Source organism: Rhodnius prolixus, unplaced genomic scaffold, assembly GCF_049639745.1.
Source record: "Rhodnius prolixus isolate KJV_2025 unplaced genomic scaffold, Rpr scaffold_10, whole genome shotgun sequence".
Classification (NCBI taxonomy): Eukaryota; Metazoa; Arthropoda; class Insecta; order Hemiptera; family Reduviidae; genus Rhodnius; species Rhodnius prolixus.
In genome coordinates, this window is record NW_027411615.1 from 14,621,879 (window position 1) to 14,637,147 (window position 15,269).

Sequence of the window (15,269 nt, forward strand, 5' to 3'; positions counted from 1 at the left end):
TTTTGGTATCCACTTTTGGGTACCAAAGCGTGGAGACAGACCACTTTCTCAAGCGCACATAGACAATTTTCCGACTCAGGATCTCAAAATGGATATTTACGGTTATGGATAAAAATCAAATTTGAAGTTGATTTGTACAAACACATTTGTAAATATCAATTGTCAACGGTTGTAAAGAGAACTTTGAAAACTTAAAAGATTTTATTTAAACATCAGTATACATAGATTACAAATAGATCAGTATACATCTTTAATTATTTTTATTTTCAAATAATATATTTCTTAAAAGAAAATTATTTTGGTTAATTATATTTTCTTTGCAAATATTTTTTTTTTCTTAATATATTTTTTATAAAAGTAATCTAAAAACTCTTTATTTTAACGTTTCTTAAGGTTTTGTAACAAATCGTTCCTTACAGCCTCTTTCATCACGTCGGGATATAATGAACAAAATTTTTCAACTGCTTGCTTTAGTTGTTTCAGTTCTTCTTCAGATTTGTATCTTTTGTTCATAATTGTAAGTCTTACTTGATTGCAAGCTATGTGGCACACATCGACAGGTTTACGCGTCCAGAACAAGTAGCGCTTCTGCAATAAGAGATTTTTTTTAACATGAACAATTGATTAACTGCATTTAGATTTTTATACAATATTTCATAAATCATGAGTGTATACAGAATTGGATTTATTTTATGTGCTATATTAATAGTTCCTGCTTTCATGCCTTTATTTTGGGCCTTTATTACCTAAGGTTCATGAAAGAACAATCCTCTAGATAATAACAGGATAATTTATTAAACTGGGAATGGTGGCCATAAAATGGAACTTTTTGATTTTTTACGCACTAAGTGTCACCACACTTTCATCATTTGAGGAAGCACTGTCCACCGCCGTCTTCTTCGTCAATTATGATATCCAACACACCCAATAATCCGTTTAAATTTTAGTTAGTAAGTGTTGATTCATCTTCATTCTAATAGACCTCTAATTAAGCAATATCTAGATTTTATAGCAATAAAACGGAGTTCCATTTTTATACTTATGCTAATAAATTCGTATTATAACGATTCTTCCACAGTTCAAATGTCTAAATAATAAATATATTTTCCCCTGTCTACAGGCAGAGGTGACCTCAGGATCTAATTGACGGATTCCAATGTGTGTTCATAAAAGCTTTTTAATTCGCCCAATATCAGCACTAGATTAGATTAAAATATCAGGACGGGGCCTACACCCCACGGCACCGCAGCCAAAAGAGGCTTATAGGGCCTTCCCCTATTTTAATCTAGTAGTCAAAACCTCCCCTACTACAGAGGTTAAGGACTTTCCCTTCTAATTCTTTTTGCGCTACTATCTCCGTTGGTCACAAAGATCTAAAGGTTTCATAGCTCAACCACTGAACTGCAACGCAATAGAGAAAATCGTTTCTGGGCAACCCTAACAAGAGCCTCCTTCATTTCTGGGTTCTCCTTCCAGGAACGCTCTTCTGTGGTCTCACCGCATCCAACTTAAGGTCTGGCATAATTCCACCACTTAAGTACAGAATCAGCCAGTGCACCTTTCTCAGAAACGTAAGGAACACCATTAGCTTTTGATTTTGAATGTTTTATTTTTATACTTTTTTTTTTATCCTACGGGAAAGGTGAAGGATCAACGGTCACCTGAGACAGACCCCCCCCTTCCACAGGAAGGTTACATTACCAATGGGATTTGCGGCCCGGTGCCGCCAGGTGGATCGCTACCTGATCGCACATATATTTTACTACTCAGAACGCATTCCGCCTCGACACGAGTTCCCATCTCAGCTTGGGGGGTCAGGAAAGGGATAGACAGGATCAAAGGAGGGATAGAAGCAAGGATTAGCAGCACTATGCCCTATGTGTACTGGGCGTTTAAGTGTATGTAGCTCATGTTCATGTTAGGCTGGATACCCGCAGAGTCACAAAATACGCTGAATTAGTAGCTAATCCACTTCCCCCAACGAGGTAATATCCACACACTAAGTATAAAGTCAGAAATTTTTGCAATGTTTGGAGAGTGTCCCTTCTGACAGAAACTAGATACTGACCAAAGAGAAAGAGAAATTACTGGAGAGATTTCCAAAGCAAATTTAACCTGGAACCATCGAAGACTTTAAACCAACTCACTTCTACTATCCCTCGCTAAACAGACGGACATACTAATGCTAAGATATAGTAACATATGAGGTATTAATATAACAACTTTTCATTCATAAGAGGAATCAAACAAATTAATAATATTACTTACAAAATGTTTTCGATCCATTTTACACTCTGCTGCCATTAAAAAATACTTCATCATCAGAACTATATTGTATTGATGAAAGATGTAGTATGCTATGGCAAGAACGTAAGTTTGATAAAGGTAAACTTCGTCCTGATAAGTTTTTAAAGCATCTTCAAAAATTTTTTCTGAATTGAACTTAATTTTCAATTCAAGTTTCTTACCAATTATGGTCATGAGAGCTTGAAAGTTGCCATTTTTTTCAGAAATATATGCATGTTTGAATCCATTTTCATTCTAGAAAAAAAGAAGTCATTATTCTGATTACTCCTCAAAATCCCAGATTCTTTAATGCCTTACAGCCTTCCTATAAATAACTGATAAACTTCATAAGAAAAAGGTTTCAGACAGAATTCTTTAGATACAGACAAAACTGCCAATCGCAAGGTAAGGTAAGACATTAACAGTTTAATGCATTGCACTTCCTCGCAGAGATCCCGAATAGGAGTCCAGCCTTTCCTTAGATTTACTCATTTCAAAAGCCTGTTGCAGCTCATTATCCTGTTATAGAATCAGAACGTGAAGTACACTAAAAAATGACCCTTAGGAGCCAATATCTCGATGTACTAATGTGTATTTAATTTACAGAAATAATAATAATTATTGACCCTGATAAGTGTTAATTTGAGAATTTGGTGGAAGGTCAAAGTAAAGGCCGAAAACAAAAATTATGATGTAAAGAAAATTAAACTAAATTTTTGACTTACATCTCCTAACTCAAAATATATTTTAGAAGCAATATGATTACTGTATGTATGATCTGGAGCTACTTCTAAGCATTCCTTAATCGCCCTAATTAGGTTTTCTAATTCTATTGCATTTTCTCTCTTTTTACCACTATATTGAATTACTTTAAATTGACCATCAATACATCGGATCTTTATTTGAAGATCTTTATGAGAATTCTCGTTTAGATCCAAGGCTTCTCTGAAAACAAAATGAAATATCTGGTATCAATGCTCTTGCCTTCACTACACTTATACTTAATATCTATATTCTTTATATATTTTTATTTTTTTTTTTTATACTTTTCGTACTAACTGTTCTTATTATTAAAAAATGTAAATGGCTAATAAATTAATTTTCGCAAAAAAACTGAAGAATTTTTAATTCGTTCCATTTATACATACTTATAAAGATTGTAAGCATTTTTATAGAAATCCTCATTCATTCGTCCTCGATGTATAATTTGTTTTCTGTCTTCCGAATAGCTGTAGATAGTTTTTAAGCTTGTAGCAACGTCTAAATACGTCTGGGCCATAAATACAGCATTTTGAGGAGTTTTGTTCAGTTTATATGCATTCTCCATAGAACTTAATTCTTCATCGGTAACTTTTTTTTCACAAGAATAATGTCTTATTCTTCCAAGCAATATTCCCACAAAAAAAGACCATTCCGATTCACGTGGATTTGCTTTCAATGCTTGCCTTGCCAAAGTTAAAGCATACTTGGAGCCTGGAAAAAAAGTGCATTAGAACATATAAATGCAGCTATTAAGCCACCGCCGAGTAGTGGACGGCATTTACCAAAACCTCTTTAATCAAGCCGGTTGTACAGGAACCGATATTACTTCACTGTATGCAATGGTTCAGTTATAATACGTACATGTACTCAAAGTAATGATCTTTTACATGGAATAACTTTATTTTTATAATTATAACGTAAAACAATATTTTAGCTTTAAAAAAATGGAGTTTCCGAATGTTAGGCAAAATAACGAAATCGTCAGCCAAATTCTTTATCTCCCGTTGGTGAGGTTCTGGAGAATAAATAAAATCAAGACTTTCTACAAAGAGGAACAGAAGTTTAAATATTGTAGAGTTGTTATGCTGTTTGAAATGAAATCATGTTTTAGTTTTACAAAATAGTAATTCTAATTGAGCTTTAAAGTCGTAAAAACTGTTTTACTCTTAAGGCTGGCCGATACTTAATATTCATATTAAATGAAATAGGGACTGCTCTAATAATTATAAAAATCATTTGCAAAAATGATTAACTTATTTTATTATTCTTAATTATTTGCATATTTATTATTTTTATTTATTTAAATCTCTCTAATGAAGTGTAGCTCAGACCTCACGAGACTTTTTGGAGAAGAATTCAATAATGCGAATAATTAATGCAAGAAAATTATTGTAATAATGTAGGAATTATTTCCTCCAAAATATTACAACAGCGAGACCTTACTAAACTCCCCTGATCATACTATTCTTTTTTTTTACAAAAATAATAATAAAATAAAATAAAGAAATAATAAAAATCAGGAATATGTGCAGAACTTATGTTGTTACATTCAACCAGAAGAAAACAGAGAATTTAAATGAAATCTCGATCCTTAAACTAGGACACGTCTTCAAGAACTCAAAACATCTGGGAGACACAAAGCGACACTCAAGGTTGATGGAAATGTTTAATACAAATTATATGCCTTTGTATGAAGGATTTGTTACGAACTCTTCATTTAATACCAGATAAATAAATAATTTCTCTTTGGGTCTGGATGAACGGTGCTGGCAATTCGATTAAGACAGAATTAACAGTCAGTAATGGCAAATATCAACGTCAGTAAAGGTTAATGAAAAAGAAACATAGTAGAATTATTTGGAATGATTGTTTATCCTCAGCAACAATGTTTGGAGGGTAATACTAAAGAAGATGATTCTACAGTGCATTTTCTTACAATGTTACCTCAAGCGGCAAATACCTCTACAGTTATCTGATTCTCTATATATTTCTCCAATCTCGAAAAGTTATTAAAAATGAATGATGTATTACAAATTAAAATGTTTATGTTTTATATAAATTAGTTTTTTTCAGTGCAGGGTTCTCCTGTTAATTTTTTTTTTTTGCGTTTATTGTGCTACAATCAGCGCTATATGTAACAATGATACAATAGAGTAATAAATGATAAGGTAACGGTGTTCTACATAGTTTCACCATAAACATTTCCTCCTTTAGTATAGGATTGACGATATAAAAAAATCAATTAAATGATTCAACTAGCAATGTAATGTATACAATTGCATAATTATGTTGGGAAGGTTCTGTTCGATCCTCGAAGGGATGTGCGGCCCCCCGGCCTAGAATTTACCTTTTAGCACAACATTGTCCAGTTGGCAGCACTGGAGAAGACAACGGAGAGGGGGCTCCAGCGTGTGCCTGGGAGCTCGAGCCAGTTGTTCTTTGTAGTGATGGGCAGAACGAGTCCGCGTTTGGAGTCGTTGGATTTGAATCAGTTCCAGGGTTGGAATCGATTCCAACAACTCGTTCACTGATTCCAGTCTGTGCATTAGTACAAATGTCACGCATTGTAATTAAATAAATCATTAAAAGTTAGCTTTTCCAGTTAATAACAAAACTATATTTCTTTAACACACATTAAGTAGTTCCCTAATTTCCAATTGATCTGATAAATATAAAATTAACAACTTAACCAAATATTAACAAAAATAGGCTAGTCAAATATAAAAATTAAAGCAACTGCAGTTTTGTCGTTATCTAGCTTGACCACTGGAGTTAACTTGATTCAAGAAGAAAAACGGAAATGGGTAGGAAATTATTCCCATAAAAAAAAATTATAACCTTTCAAACAAAATGATAATTACTCATAAAGAAAGAAATATTTATTTACTATGAATTGAATATCAAGCTTTTAAATTATCTTATTATTTTACAAAAAGAAAAAGCTGTGTGCCAAATCTTTAACTTAGCGGCTGGACGCTCTTTCTCTTATCTTCATTGGCGAAAGTTAAATCGTGTACATGTCACGACGACGATCAAAGTAATACTGAGCTAAAAAATAGTATTACCTAATTGGTTTACTTACTACTGTATCCCTCCCACTCTATCACCTATTTCACAAACATTCGTCGATTGGAAATAGGTTTTAGTTAAATATTCGTTTCATTTAAAACAAAAAACATTATAACGCTTTCTCAAGATGTTTTTAATTTTTAAAAATTTGTTTTTGTCCATTACTCTTATAAAATACGAAGAATTTCAAATAAAATATAATATACAAACACAAATGATCTAGAATGCAGGTGGAATCAGTCGTCGTTGCCATGGCAATGGAACCGTTTAACAACTCCGGTTCCAGCTCCAGCATTTTCTATTGACTAGATTCAGTGAACGAAAAAATGGAACGAGTCCGGTTTCAAAAGGATTTAAATCACTCCGGATTTAACTCCACCAATTCCAGTGGATTTAACCAATGAAATTGCTGGTGTTGGGCCGGAGTTGTTAAACGGTTCCATTACCATGGTAACGACGACTGACTCCACCTGCACTCTAGATCATTCTGTGTTTGTATATTATATTTTATTTGAAATTCTTCGTATTTTGTAAGAGTAATGGACAAAAACAAATTTTTAAAGATTAAAAACATCTTGAGAAAGCGTTGTAATGTTTTTTGTTTTCAAATAAAACGAATATTTAACTACAACCTATTTCCAATCGACGAATGTTTGTGAAATAGGTGATACCAATCATCGTCGTAATAACATGTACACGATTTAACTTTCGCCAATGAAGATAAGAGAAAGAGCGCCCAGCCGCTAAGTTAAAGATTAAGCACACAGCATTTTCTTTATGTAAAATAAAATATATTAAATAATAAGTAAAGTAACTACAGCATTGCTTTTTAATTAATGAGATGGGTGTGCCTGGTGATTCTTTGCAAGGTTCGCTAAGCATCATTATTAAAGCTCACCAGGTTTTGTATTTTGGTGTGGATTCCTCTTACAAGTTGGAATGTGTCAGTGAACTTCTACATAGTAGCCTGAAGTCAGTTTTATTTTAGTGTAAACGACTACAGTATTAATTATTTTCATTTTAATTTGCCTCAATTTTTTGGGGCGGGGCGGAATCACTTTTTTTAAAAATAGGGATTTGAATCAACTCGTTCCACCATCGGACTCGTGGAATCCGAGAAAATACTATATTTTTCCACTGGAACGAGTCCGCTCTAATAGCCCATCACTAGTTCTTTGGGCTTCTCAACTGGTCACTATGGAGAAAGTGTACGTCTTTGTTCTTTTCTGCTGTCCGCCCGCCAAGATGGCGTTCTGATCGTGGGCGGTCCTGACCTATGTTGTGTGAATCAACTGTCTATATGTCATTTTATACAGAATCAAGTTGTGCACATACTAAGTGTTAATGTCATGTCAATTAATTGTTAATGTTATGCCAATTAAGTTTGATTAATCTAAGTAAGTCGAAACATTGCCAATTTATTTTAAGTAAGTCATTATGTCCTGGATCATGATCCTCCCAATCTGTCATGCAAGTTCAAAATAAAAGTTTATTATGTCTGTTTAATTGGTCAAGGTATTTTGAGTGTCGGTGGCGTCCCCACCCTTCCCTTTCCTTTCCTTTAGTTTTATTTCACAGTCATAGATTTTTCAGGTTCTCTAAACAGAATTACAAATGTTGTGCAATCATGTATGAATAATGCTGAACTATTTTTAACTCAGCTCTAACTTACCTTGTACACCGTACTCTGATGAGATATTTGCTTTAATTCCAGTTATTGCAGTTTTCTGTTCAGCAGATAATTCGGAATAATGCGGGATATTTTTCATTTCCTTTAAGAAATTAATAAAAGCATTATTTTATAAAAATGATTTGTAACAAAGCGATGAATAGTAATATAGTTCTTTCTATCAACTATAGCTTTAAGAGACAGTTTAGGAAGCAATTGTTGTTCATTGTTTTTGGTGACTGATTTATGGTTTCAATAGGATGAAAAAATAAATGCCATTTCAGTCAGTAAAATTTATTTTGCCGAGCTTTCGACTTAGGGACTAGATCATCTTCAGGGCTAGTTTAGAAAGTAATACTTTTACATTTCAGGGTTGGTGTATCTTCTGTCTTGTCTGTTCATGGACTGAGTGTGTTTACTGACTGAAATGGCATTTATTTTTTCATCCTATTAGGAAGCAGTTTTTAATTTAAGTTCGCAAGGTTTAGCGAGTTTATGCTTCTTAAATCTAAACTCCCCTGAAAAAAAAAATGCAGTGCGCATTCTTATACAGACTAACTTTTAAAAACTACTGTTTAGGATTCAGGAATCTTAAAAAGAATATTTCCTGAAAATTAGTCCGGATTGCAATTCTTTTCCTTAACTAGAAACTAAAAATAAAAAAAAAGTGTTCTTGATGTTTATGTGAGCGAGAAAACTCTAACATTTCTGTTGAACACTCTGATAAGAATATTTCGTGAGTGAACATGAGAAAGTATTAGACACAAATAATTTACCTTTACAAATTCAGAATTTGTTAGTATATCTTTCTTGACAAAAAGTTTAGTTGAATAGACTACATGCTGAAAAGATTTTTTATATTTATTTAAAAATGCATCGTTCTTTTCATTTTCCAGAATAGTAATGGATTTGTCTAATTCACTGAACGCTCTTGAAGCATCTTCATTTATACAGTACTCATAAGCTGTAGCCAATGAAAGCAGGAGGCTGAAATTCAATAAACTTCAATTTAGAAAGAAAAAAAAAATCTAATCTTAAAAATTCAATAGTCAAAATTACTTTGAATCAGATTTTAATCTCCCAAACCTCGGTTTACCATTTTACGAGCACAAAAAAACCAAGCAGTAAAGTAGAGCACTTATTTAAAATAACTAATGAAAATTATTTTGAGTTAGTGATATTATCAAAAGAGTCTCTGGAACCAGTTTTGTAAGTTGATTAGTAATTAAAATAAAAATTATTTCAATGTTCAAAAATGATTCCAACATACTTTATCCAAGGTTGTCCAGATACATTATTATTTTTCTGCAACAAATGGTCTAATGTGCTTTTTTTAGTATTATCTGATTTAATGTCTGCCAGATTCCAAGTAAACGGACATTGCAATTGTTTTAGGAAGTTTTGTTTAGAATGTTCCATGACTGATAACGGCCAAGAAATCTAAAAAAAAGTAGAAAAGATTGTATGATAATAAAAGTTACTTTAAAGCTAATTTATAATCTATTTAGAAAATATTGGGATATTACAAAAAAAAAAGGAAAATGCTAACTAACTAAATCGTCAATAGCACCTGTACAATCACAGAAGTTAAAAGTTACATACTGATAGTGATAATAAAGACGTGCATCGGGTGTATTGCGCAATCAGCTGAAAGCTGGGAATAACAGATGATTCACACATGCAACAAATTGCACCCTATGTGCAGTAGGCGGAACTAAATTGAACATACTCGTACGTTATTCATTAATTGGACTAGTGGCCCTAGATTACTATAGTCCATTTATATCAGTTTCTTTAAATGAAACAAAAAATAAAGAAATAAACTTTATAAAATATTTATATCAGGCACACGTTGCTGTGCAGTCTTAATTTATTTTAGATGTATGGCCAAGTTCAAATAAGTTTGGCAGGTGAGAGCTGTTTTGGCCACAATAATGTAATAAAAGGGCTATAAATTGAATTTTTGGGCTTTGTTAATGTTTAAATATAATCTTCTTGTATCCAATGCAAAAGAAATAATTATTTTTCCAGAAATGCATTTAAATCAAAATCAGGCAAAAACGAAGAGATTAATGGATTCGTTAACGATAACTAATAATATTTTACATGCATTTATTATTGAGTTCTTTCAATTTTTGATGAACTACTCGTATTTTAGACTGTAAGGGGACCAGGGGACTAGTGGATGGGATCAGTTGCAACTGGGAGGCTAAGGTGGAGAGTTGAGATGGTATATACAGTTGGCCATGGAGCCAGTTTGCAGGAGAAGAGTATTTTGCTGATGGTGATCTACTGGCTGGTCACCTGCGGTGAGTAGCTGCAGCCCAGTATTGAAGTAGAATTGCGGGCATCTAATGGTGCTTGTTGATACTGTAACGAAGTTGACCTGAGCCAGAGAAGAAAAGCCTAGATTGTTCTGGGTGTTGTGACCATAGTCTATAACGGTCCACAACTGTGTAAAAGCCAAGGGAGCGGCCCCAGTTGGAGTGGGGGCAGTGTGTGAGAGACTTACTCATGGTCATGACGACGGCCTGAGAGTTGTCTTGCAAATAAACTTCTTTAATATGCATTATATTACTGAGAAAAAAAAAACAAGAAAATAAATAAATAAAATTGGATAGAATACTTGACTACAATTTTCTAACAAAAAATAATTAAATAAAAACCAAAAGAAACAAATAAATACCTAAATAATTAAGAAAAACAGAGGAATGAAAATCAAAATGACAAGAAGAGAAGAAAAAAAAGAAAAAAAAATAATTGTAGACATCACACAGAAGTTATTAAAGTTAAAGTAAAAAGAATATTTAACAAAAAAAACGACAAACGTAATATTTCTGAGATTTAAACAGAACTAATCTTTGGCCCCTAATAGTTAAATTCGCTCACTAACTTGTATCTAGTATATGCCCAGGCCCGTTTACAATATTTAACCAAATTCGTCCAATTATTCCCATTCAAAATTGTTATAAATTCATCACACGTAAGCAGTTGTTTATTAAAGTATTGAGCTCTAAATTCTCGTAGGACTGGGCAAATAGCTATGAAATGAAAAACATCCTCAATTCTTTCATCAAGGTTGACAATGAGCATAATTTAATCCATCACCAAAAGAGTATTTAAATACAATAATTCTCCCCTACATTTAATTATCCAGCTCACGGTTTGGCAATCTAACGTCTTGTTTTAAAAGATGGCATTCTAAATTTAATTCCTTATATATTGGATAGTGTTGACTATTCTGGGCTTTTATTTTAAATTCATTTATTAATTTTGTTCTAATATTTAATAAAATGTCGTGATTTTTCGCTTTCTGATTGATTAATTCTTCTCATGAGAACCCGTATTCTGAACTCAACTTCTCCCATTCTTTGTAAAAAAAGATTTTTTTCTCCATTATTTCATTTATTAAAATGTTTGGGTACCTATTAGGTGGTAATTGTTGGCATCGATAGATGTAATTTAGATGGTTTTTAACAGTATATAGAAAGGTGGGCATTAGATTTGTTTCTAAATATAAAATAAAATCCGGGGTATTTAATGGCAGATTGTAAGCATTTTTAATAAAATATTTAAACAATACTTCAACTTTATCGTATCTACTGCAACCCCAAACTTGAGATCCATTAACACTAAAATAGCCCGCGAGATTGCATTGCATTAATATATTTGCAATTTTGAAGTAAACGGTACCTTTTTACTGTTTATAATATTATTGAAGGTATTTGAGGGCAAATTTGGCCTTTGAACATCTTTCACTAAAATGCTCTTCTAAATTCAATGTCGATGTGAGGGGTTAATCCCAAATACTTATATTGTCTCACTACGTCTATCTTCTGCTTGTTGAACCTCCACACTTCACTTCCGGCCGGCCTACCCCCCCCGTTTCTAAATATCACGATCTTCGATTTGGACAAATTAACTTTTTGGTACCACATAAAGCAATACTTTTCAAACGAGTCTATCATATTCCGAAGCGATACTTTGTCAATGGCTAACAATACGAGATCGTCAGCATGGGCCAAAATAAGGGTATTTTTCACTTGAACCCCCCCGTCCATACAATTTTCCATGTCAGATAAGAAGAGAGAAAATAGAAGAGGGGACAACAAACAGCTCTGCTTAACTCCCATCCCCGTCCTAAAGCTCTCCGACAATCCATTATGGCACCAAACAGACGCGAATGTTCCAGTGTAGAGATTCCTCAGAATATTTAAAAATTTACTAGAGACTTCGAGTCAGGATAATTTATAAAATAATGCATGGCGGTCTATATGATCAAAGGCTGCCGAAAAATCAATGAAAAAAGCCAAGACCTTTTGCCGTTTTCTATGTAAGCTTAATTTAATTATACTCATTAAAGTCATTATGTGGTCAACCGTAGAATATGTTCTCCTAAAGCCCGCCTGAAATTCTCCTATTAAATTCTGTTCATCTACCCATTTCACTAATCTGTCCAATAAAAGGCCGGTGAACAATTTAGCGATTGTATTGCAAAAGGAAATACCCCTATAACTACTTACTTCGCTCGCACTACCTTTTTTATATAAAGGGAAGATGATCGAGTCTTTAAAACAGTCAGGTACTCGGCCCTTTTCATAAAATATATTAAATAAATGCAATATTTTATCTAAACAGTTGTCCGGACTATTTATGTAGAACTCGCAAGGAATCCTATCCCTACCGGGGGCCTTATTGTTTTTGGCCGTACCCAAGTACGTACATCAGTTCAGATTTGAGAAAAGGCGCATCTAAAAAAACATTTGTAACGAATGGGGCAGCATAATTCATTTTATTTGAATCAATAGAGGGATTCAATAAACACTTGAAATGATTAATCCATTCTGCTACTTTGATACTAGTATCTAACTGAAATTTTTTAACTTTAAAAGAACGGACCAATTTCCAAAAGTCTTTACTATCCCTAACTTCTTTAAATTTATTTACAGCCAGAAGTGTGTGATCTCTTTTTTTTTTACCTACATTTATTCTTAAAAAGACTACAGGTTTTCAAATAAATAAAGTTAATAGTATCAGAATTAGTTTTTCTGTACAATTTGAGCAATCTAAAGGCACGAGAACGAGCTGTCCAGCATTACCTGTCAAACCAGGGTTGCTTATAAAATCTTGTATTATTATTTGAGGAAGCTATCAAGTTATGTGAGGAAGCATTATTTAGGATTAAATCTGTTATTTTGTTTAAAACTCTTTGTGGATCATCTAAGTTATATGCATTTAACAAAACTAAATTAAAATCTTCCGTAAGAGACAACAATTTCCTACCACTGGAATTGACAAATGAAACTTTAGAGTTTCTAGAAATAGTTAAATCAAATGATAAGTTGGATAAATAACTGGGGATCGATTGTAAATTGCCAAGTCTGCCATTAAAATCCCCTATCAAAACAAATTTTAAATTTCTATTTTGGTCCATAAATTGATAAAGTTCATGAAAATCCTCGGCCCAGTGGTTGCAATTTAAGTAAATCGGTACAATATAAGTTGTTTCTGAATTTAATTTCAACTCCACGGTCTCAAAGGTACCTAACTGTTTAAAGTAAACTGTGTTACTATGCACTATAAAGCGTAAAATATGTCAAGAATCTTTGAAACAATTAACTCATTAATCGGAATATTAAGATATTTCATTATCGAGAATTTAAGTTACAAATTTCTGCAAAAGTGATAACCACATATTTTAGAAATTTTGCGTGACAAACAGTTGTGTGGGGAAATGAATTCAGAGAGGCAATAATCTATCTAATAGTTTATATGCTGGCACATCAGCCATTGTTTGCGCCATGTAATATTCAGTAATCAGAATTGAAGCACTGAACTGCTTAAATCTGTTTAAGTTAACATTATTAATGAACATTTTATGTACGAATGCGTGTACTCGTTAATTAAGCAGTTTGTGGGATACAAAAAAAAAAAATGTGTAATCTCAGAACCCAAATTAAAATTTTCTTTAGTTCAGCATGATGTTTTTATAATCAAAATTAGATAATGTTTCTTATATTTGCTTAACCTGTTGAACTCTTTTTTTTTTAAACTCCTTTAAGAGGAGTGGAGGAGCCACAAGTTTGTAAAAATCCAATAAATGGATTTCATTCCAAAAATTAGTTCTGCTATGCTTGAATTGCTCTCTGTTGATTTCCCTTTGCACTGTCACAGCAAAAAACATTTCTTTTAAGTGCTGAATTAAAAACAATAAAAAAAGTAACAAAATGGCTACCCCAAACACAAATAATTCAAACAGAAAGAAACTTGTGGCTAAACGGCTATGGCTATGCAGCGAAGGGTATAATATTTATGATAAAAATATACATTAATTTATGCTTGACAATATCAAGGCAGAAAATGTTGCGTTGAATCTCAGCAAACATTCTGGCCAGCTTTTAGTTAGCAGAGCTGCTTTAGAAGCTCAAATTCAATTGGAAAACTTAATTTGAAGAAAATTTTAAACATTTCAAGAGTAATGATTGCAGAGTGGAAGTTTTGTGAATATTTTAGAACGCTTTTCACTGATGCCTCGATAAAAGAGGACCAAACTTAAACTGATTTATTTGTGAGATATGTTTATTTACAAAGGCAATGAAATAATTGGTGCACAATAATTACACTCGTGGTAAATACCTTAGTGTTCCAACACAATGTTAATTCCTAGTTGTATACCCTTAGGCGAAATTCCTACATGGCCTCTATGTAATCTACTTTGACAATTAATTCAAAGACCAAAGAAATTCAAATGGATTATCAGTTCTATTAGTATTTTAGTACACTGAAGCATTTCTGTGGTAAAATAGGAACGTCTTTTCTTTGTTTTTTGGTTTTCTACCGAAGTAAAATCATTATGGCTTAGAACAAAACCTTTGGTAAAGAAACAAGCTGAACTCTTATCAACCTACTTACTTGTAACATTTTTGTATTATGAAATGCTAACCAAAGTTAACTGCCAGCCAAACCTTTTCAACTTACTGTGTACAATATAACTTTATTAATTATAGGTGTGTGATACGGAAATTTTTTTTGGTTAGCTTCAATGAGCGCAGAAACAATAGACGATCACACACATCACACTTATGTCCGAATGGATTGTTGACAAACGTCGTAGTGAAACGTGCACTAGCTGCTGCCCAATGTGTATTCATAATCGACGATCGAACACAATCTATGCCTATACAGTCCGTTGTCGATGTAGAAGCGATTTCATCATCCACTTACATAATTTCAACCGCCCCAGCTGCAGGTGTACTGACACCGTCGTTGATCCGCTCGGCCTCATCAACCATCAGTATGGATTACACAGGAAGAGTTCGAGCTATTGAATTGGGTATGAAAGGATAGGCTTCTGTGGATATTGAGGAATCTGTGAATGGATAGATTTGGTGAATTAAGGAAATTTAGGTCTTCGTGAAGCGTGAGGTTAGAGTCATAATAGGGAGCATTAACAATACAGAGGAGGACTTTTGATTGGAAGGAT

General features: G+C 33.1%; 2 protein-coding genes across 7 annotated transcripts in view; one reads left to right on the forward strand and one right to left on the reverse strand.

Annotated features, from left to right (window-relative positions):
* LOC141457119 (tachykinin-like peptides receptor 99D) overlaps positions 1-15,269 on the forward strand; it is a 470,553-nt gene that overhangs the window by 50,097 nt on the left and 405,187 nt on the right. The window lies entirely within an intron of this gene.
* On the reverse strand, positions 183-9,528 carry LOC141456682 (uncharacterized). Of its 5 annotated transcripts, none has more exons than XM_074132859.1 (8): positions 9,389-9,528; positions 9,057-9,226; positions 8,563-8,773; positions 7,790-7,889; positions 3,435-3,759; positions 3,012-3,231; positions 2,269-2,541; positions 183-588 (listed from the first exon to the last, which is right to left on the reverse strand). In XM_074132859.1, exons 1-8 carry the CDS (start codon positions 9,464-9,466, stop codon positions 379-381), a joined length of 1,587 nt encoding a protein of 528 aa, XP_073988960.1. In that variant the 5' UTR covers positions 9,467-9,528; the 3' UTR covers positions 183-378. The 5 variants fall into 5 exon arrangements, with proteins under 5 accessions (XP_073988960.1, XP_073988963.1, XP_073988961.1 ...); XM_074132862.1 differs by having other exon boundaries at positions 9,357-9,504; XM_074132860.1 differs by having other exon boundaries at positions 9,313-9,452.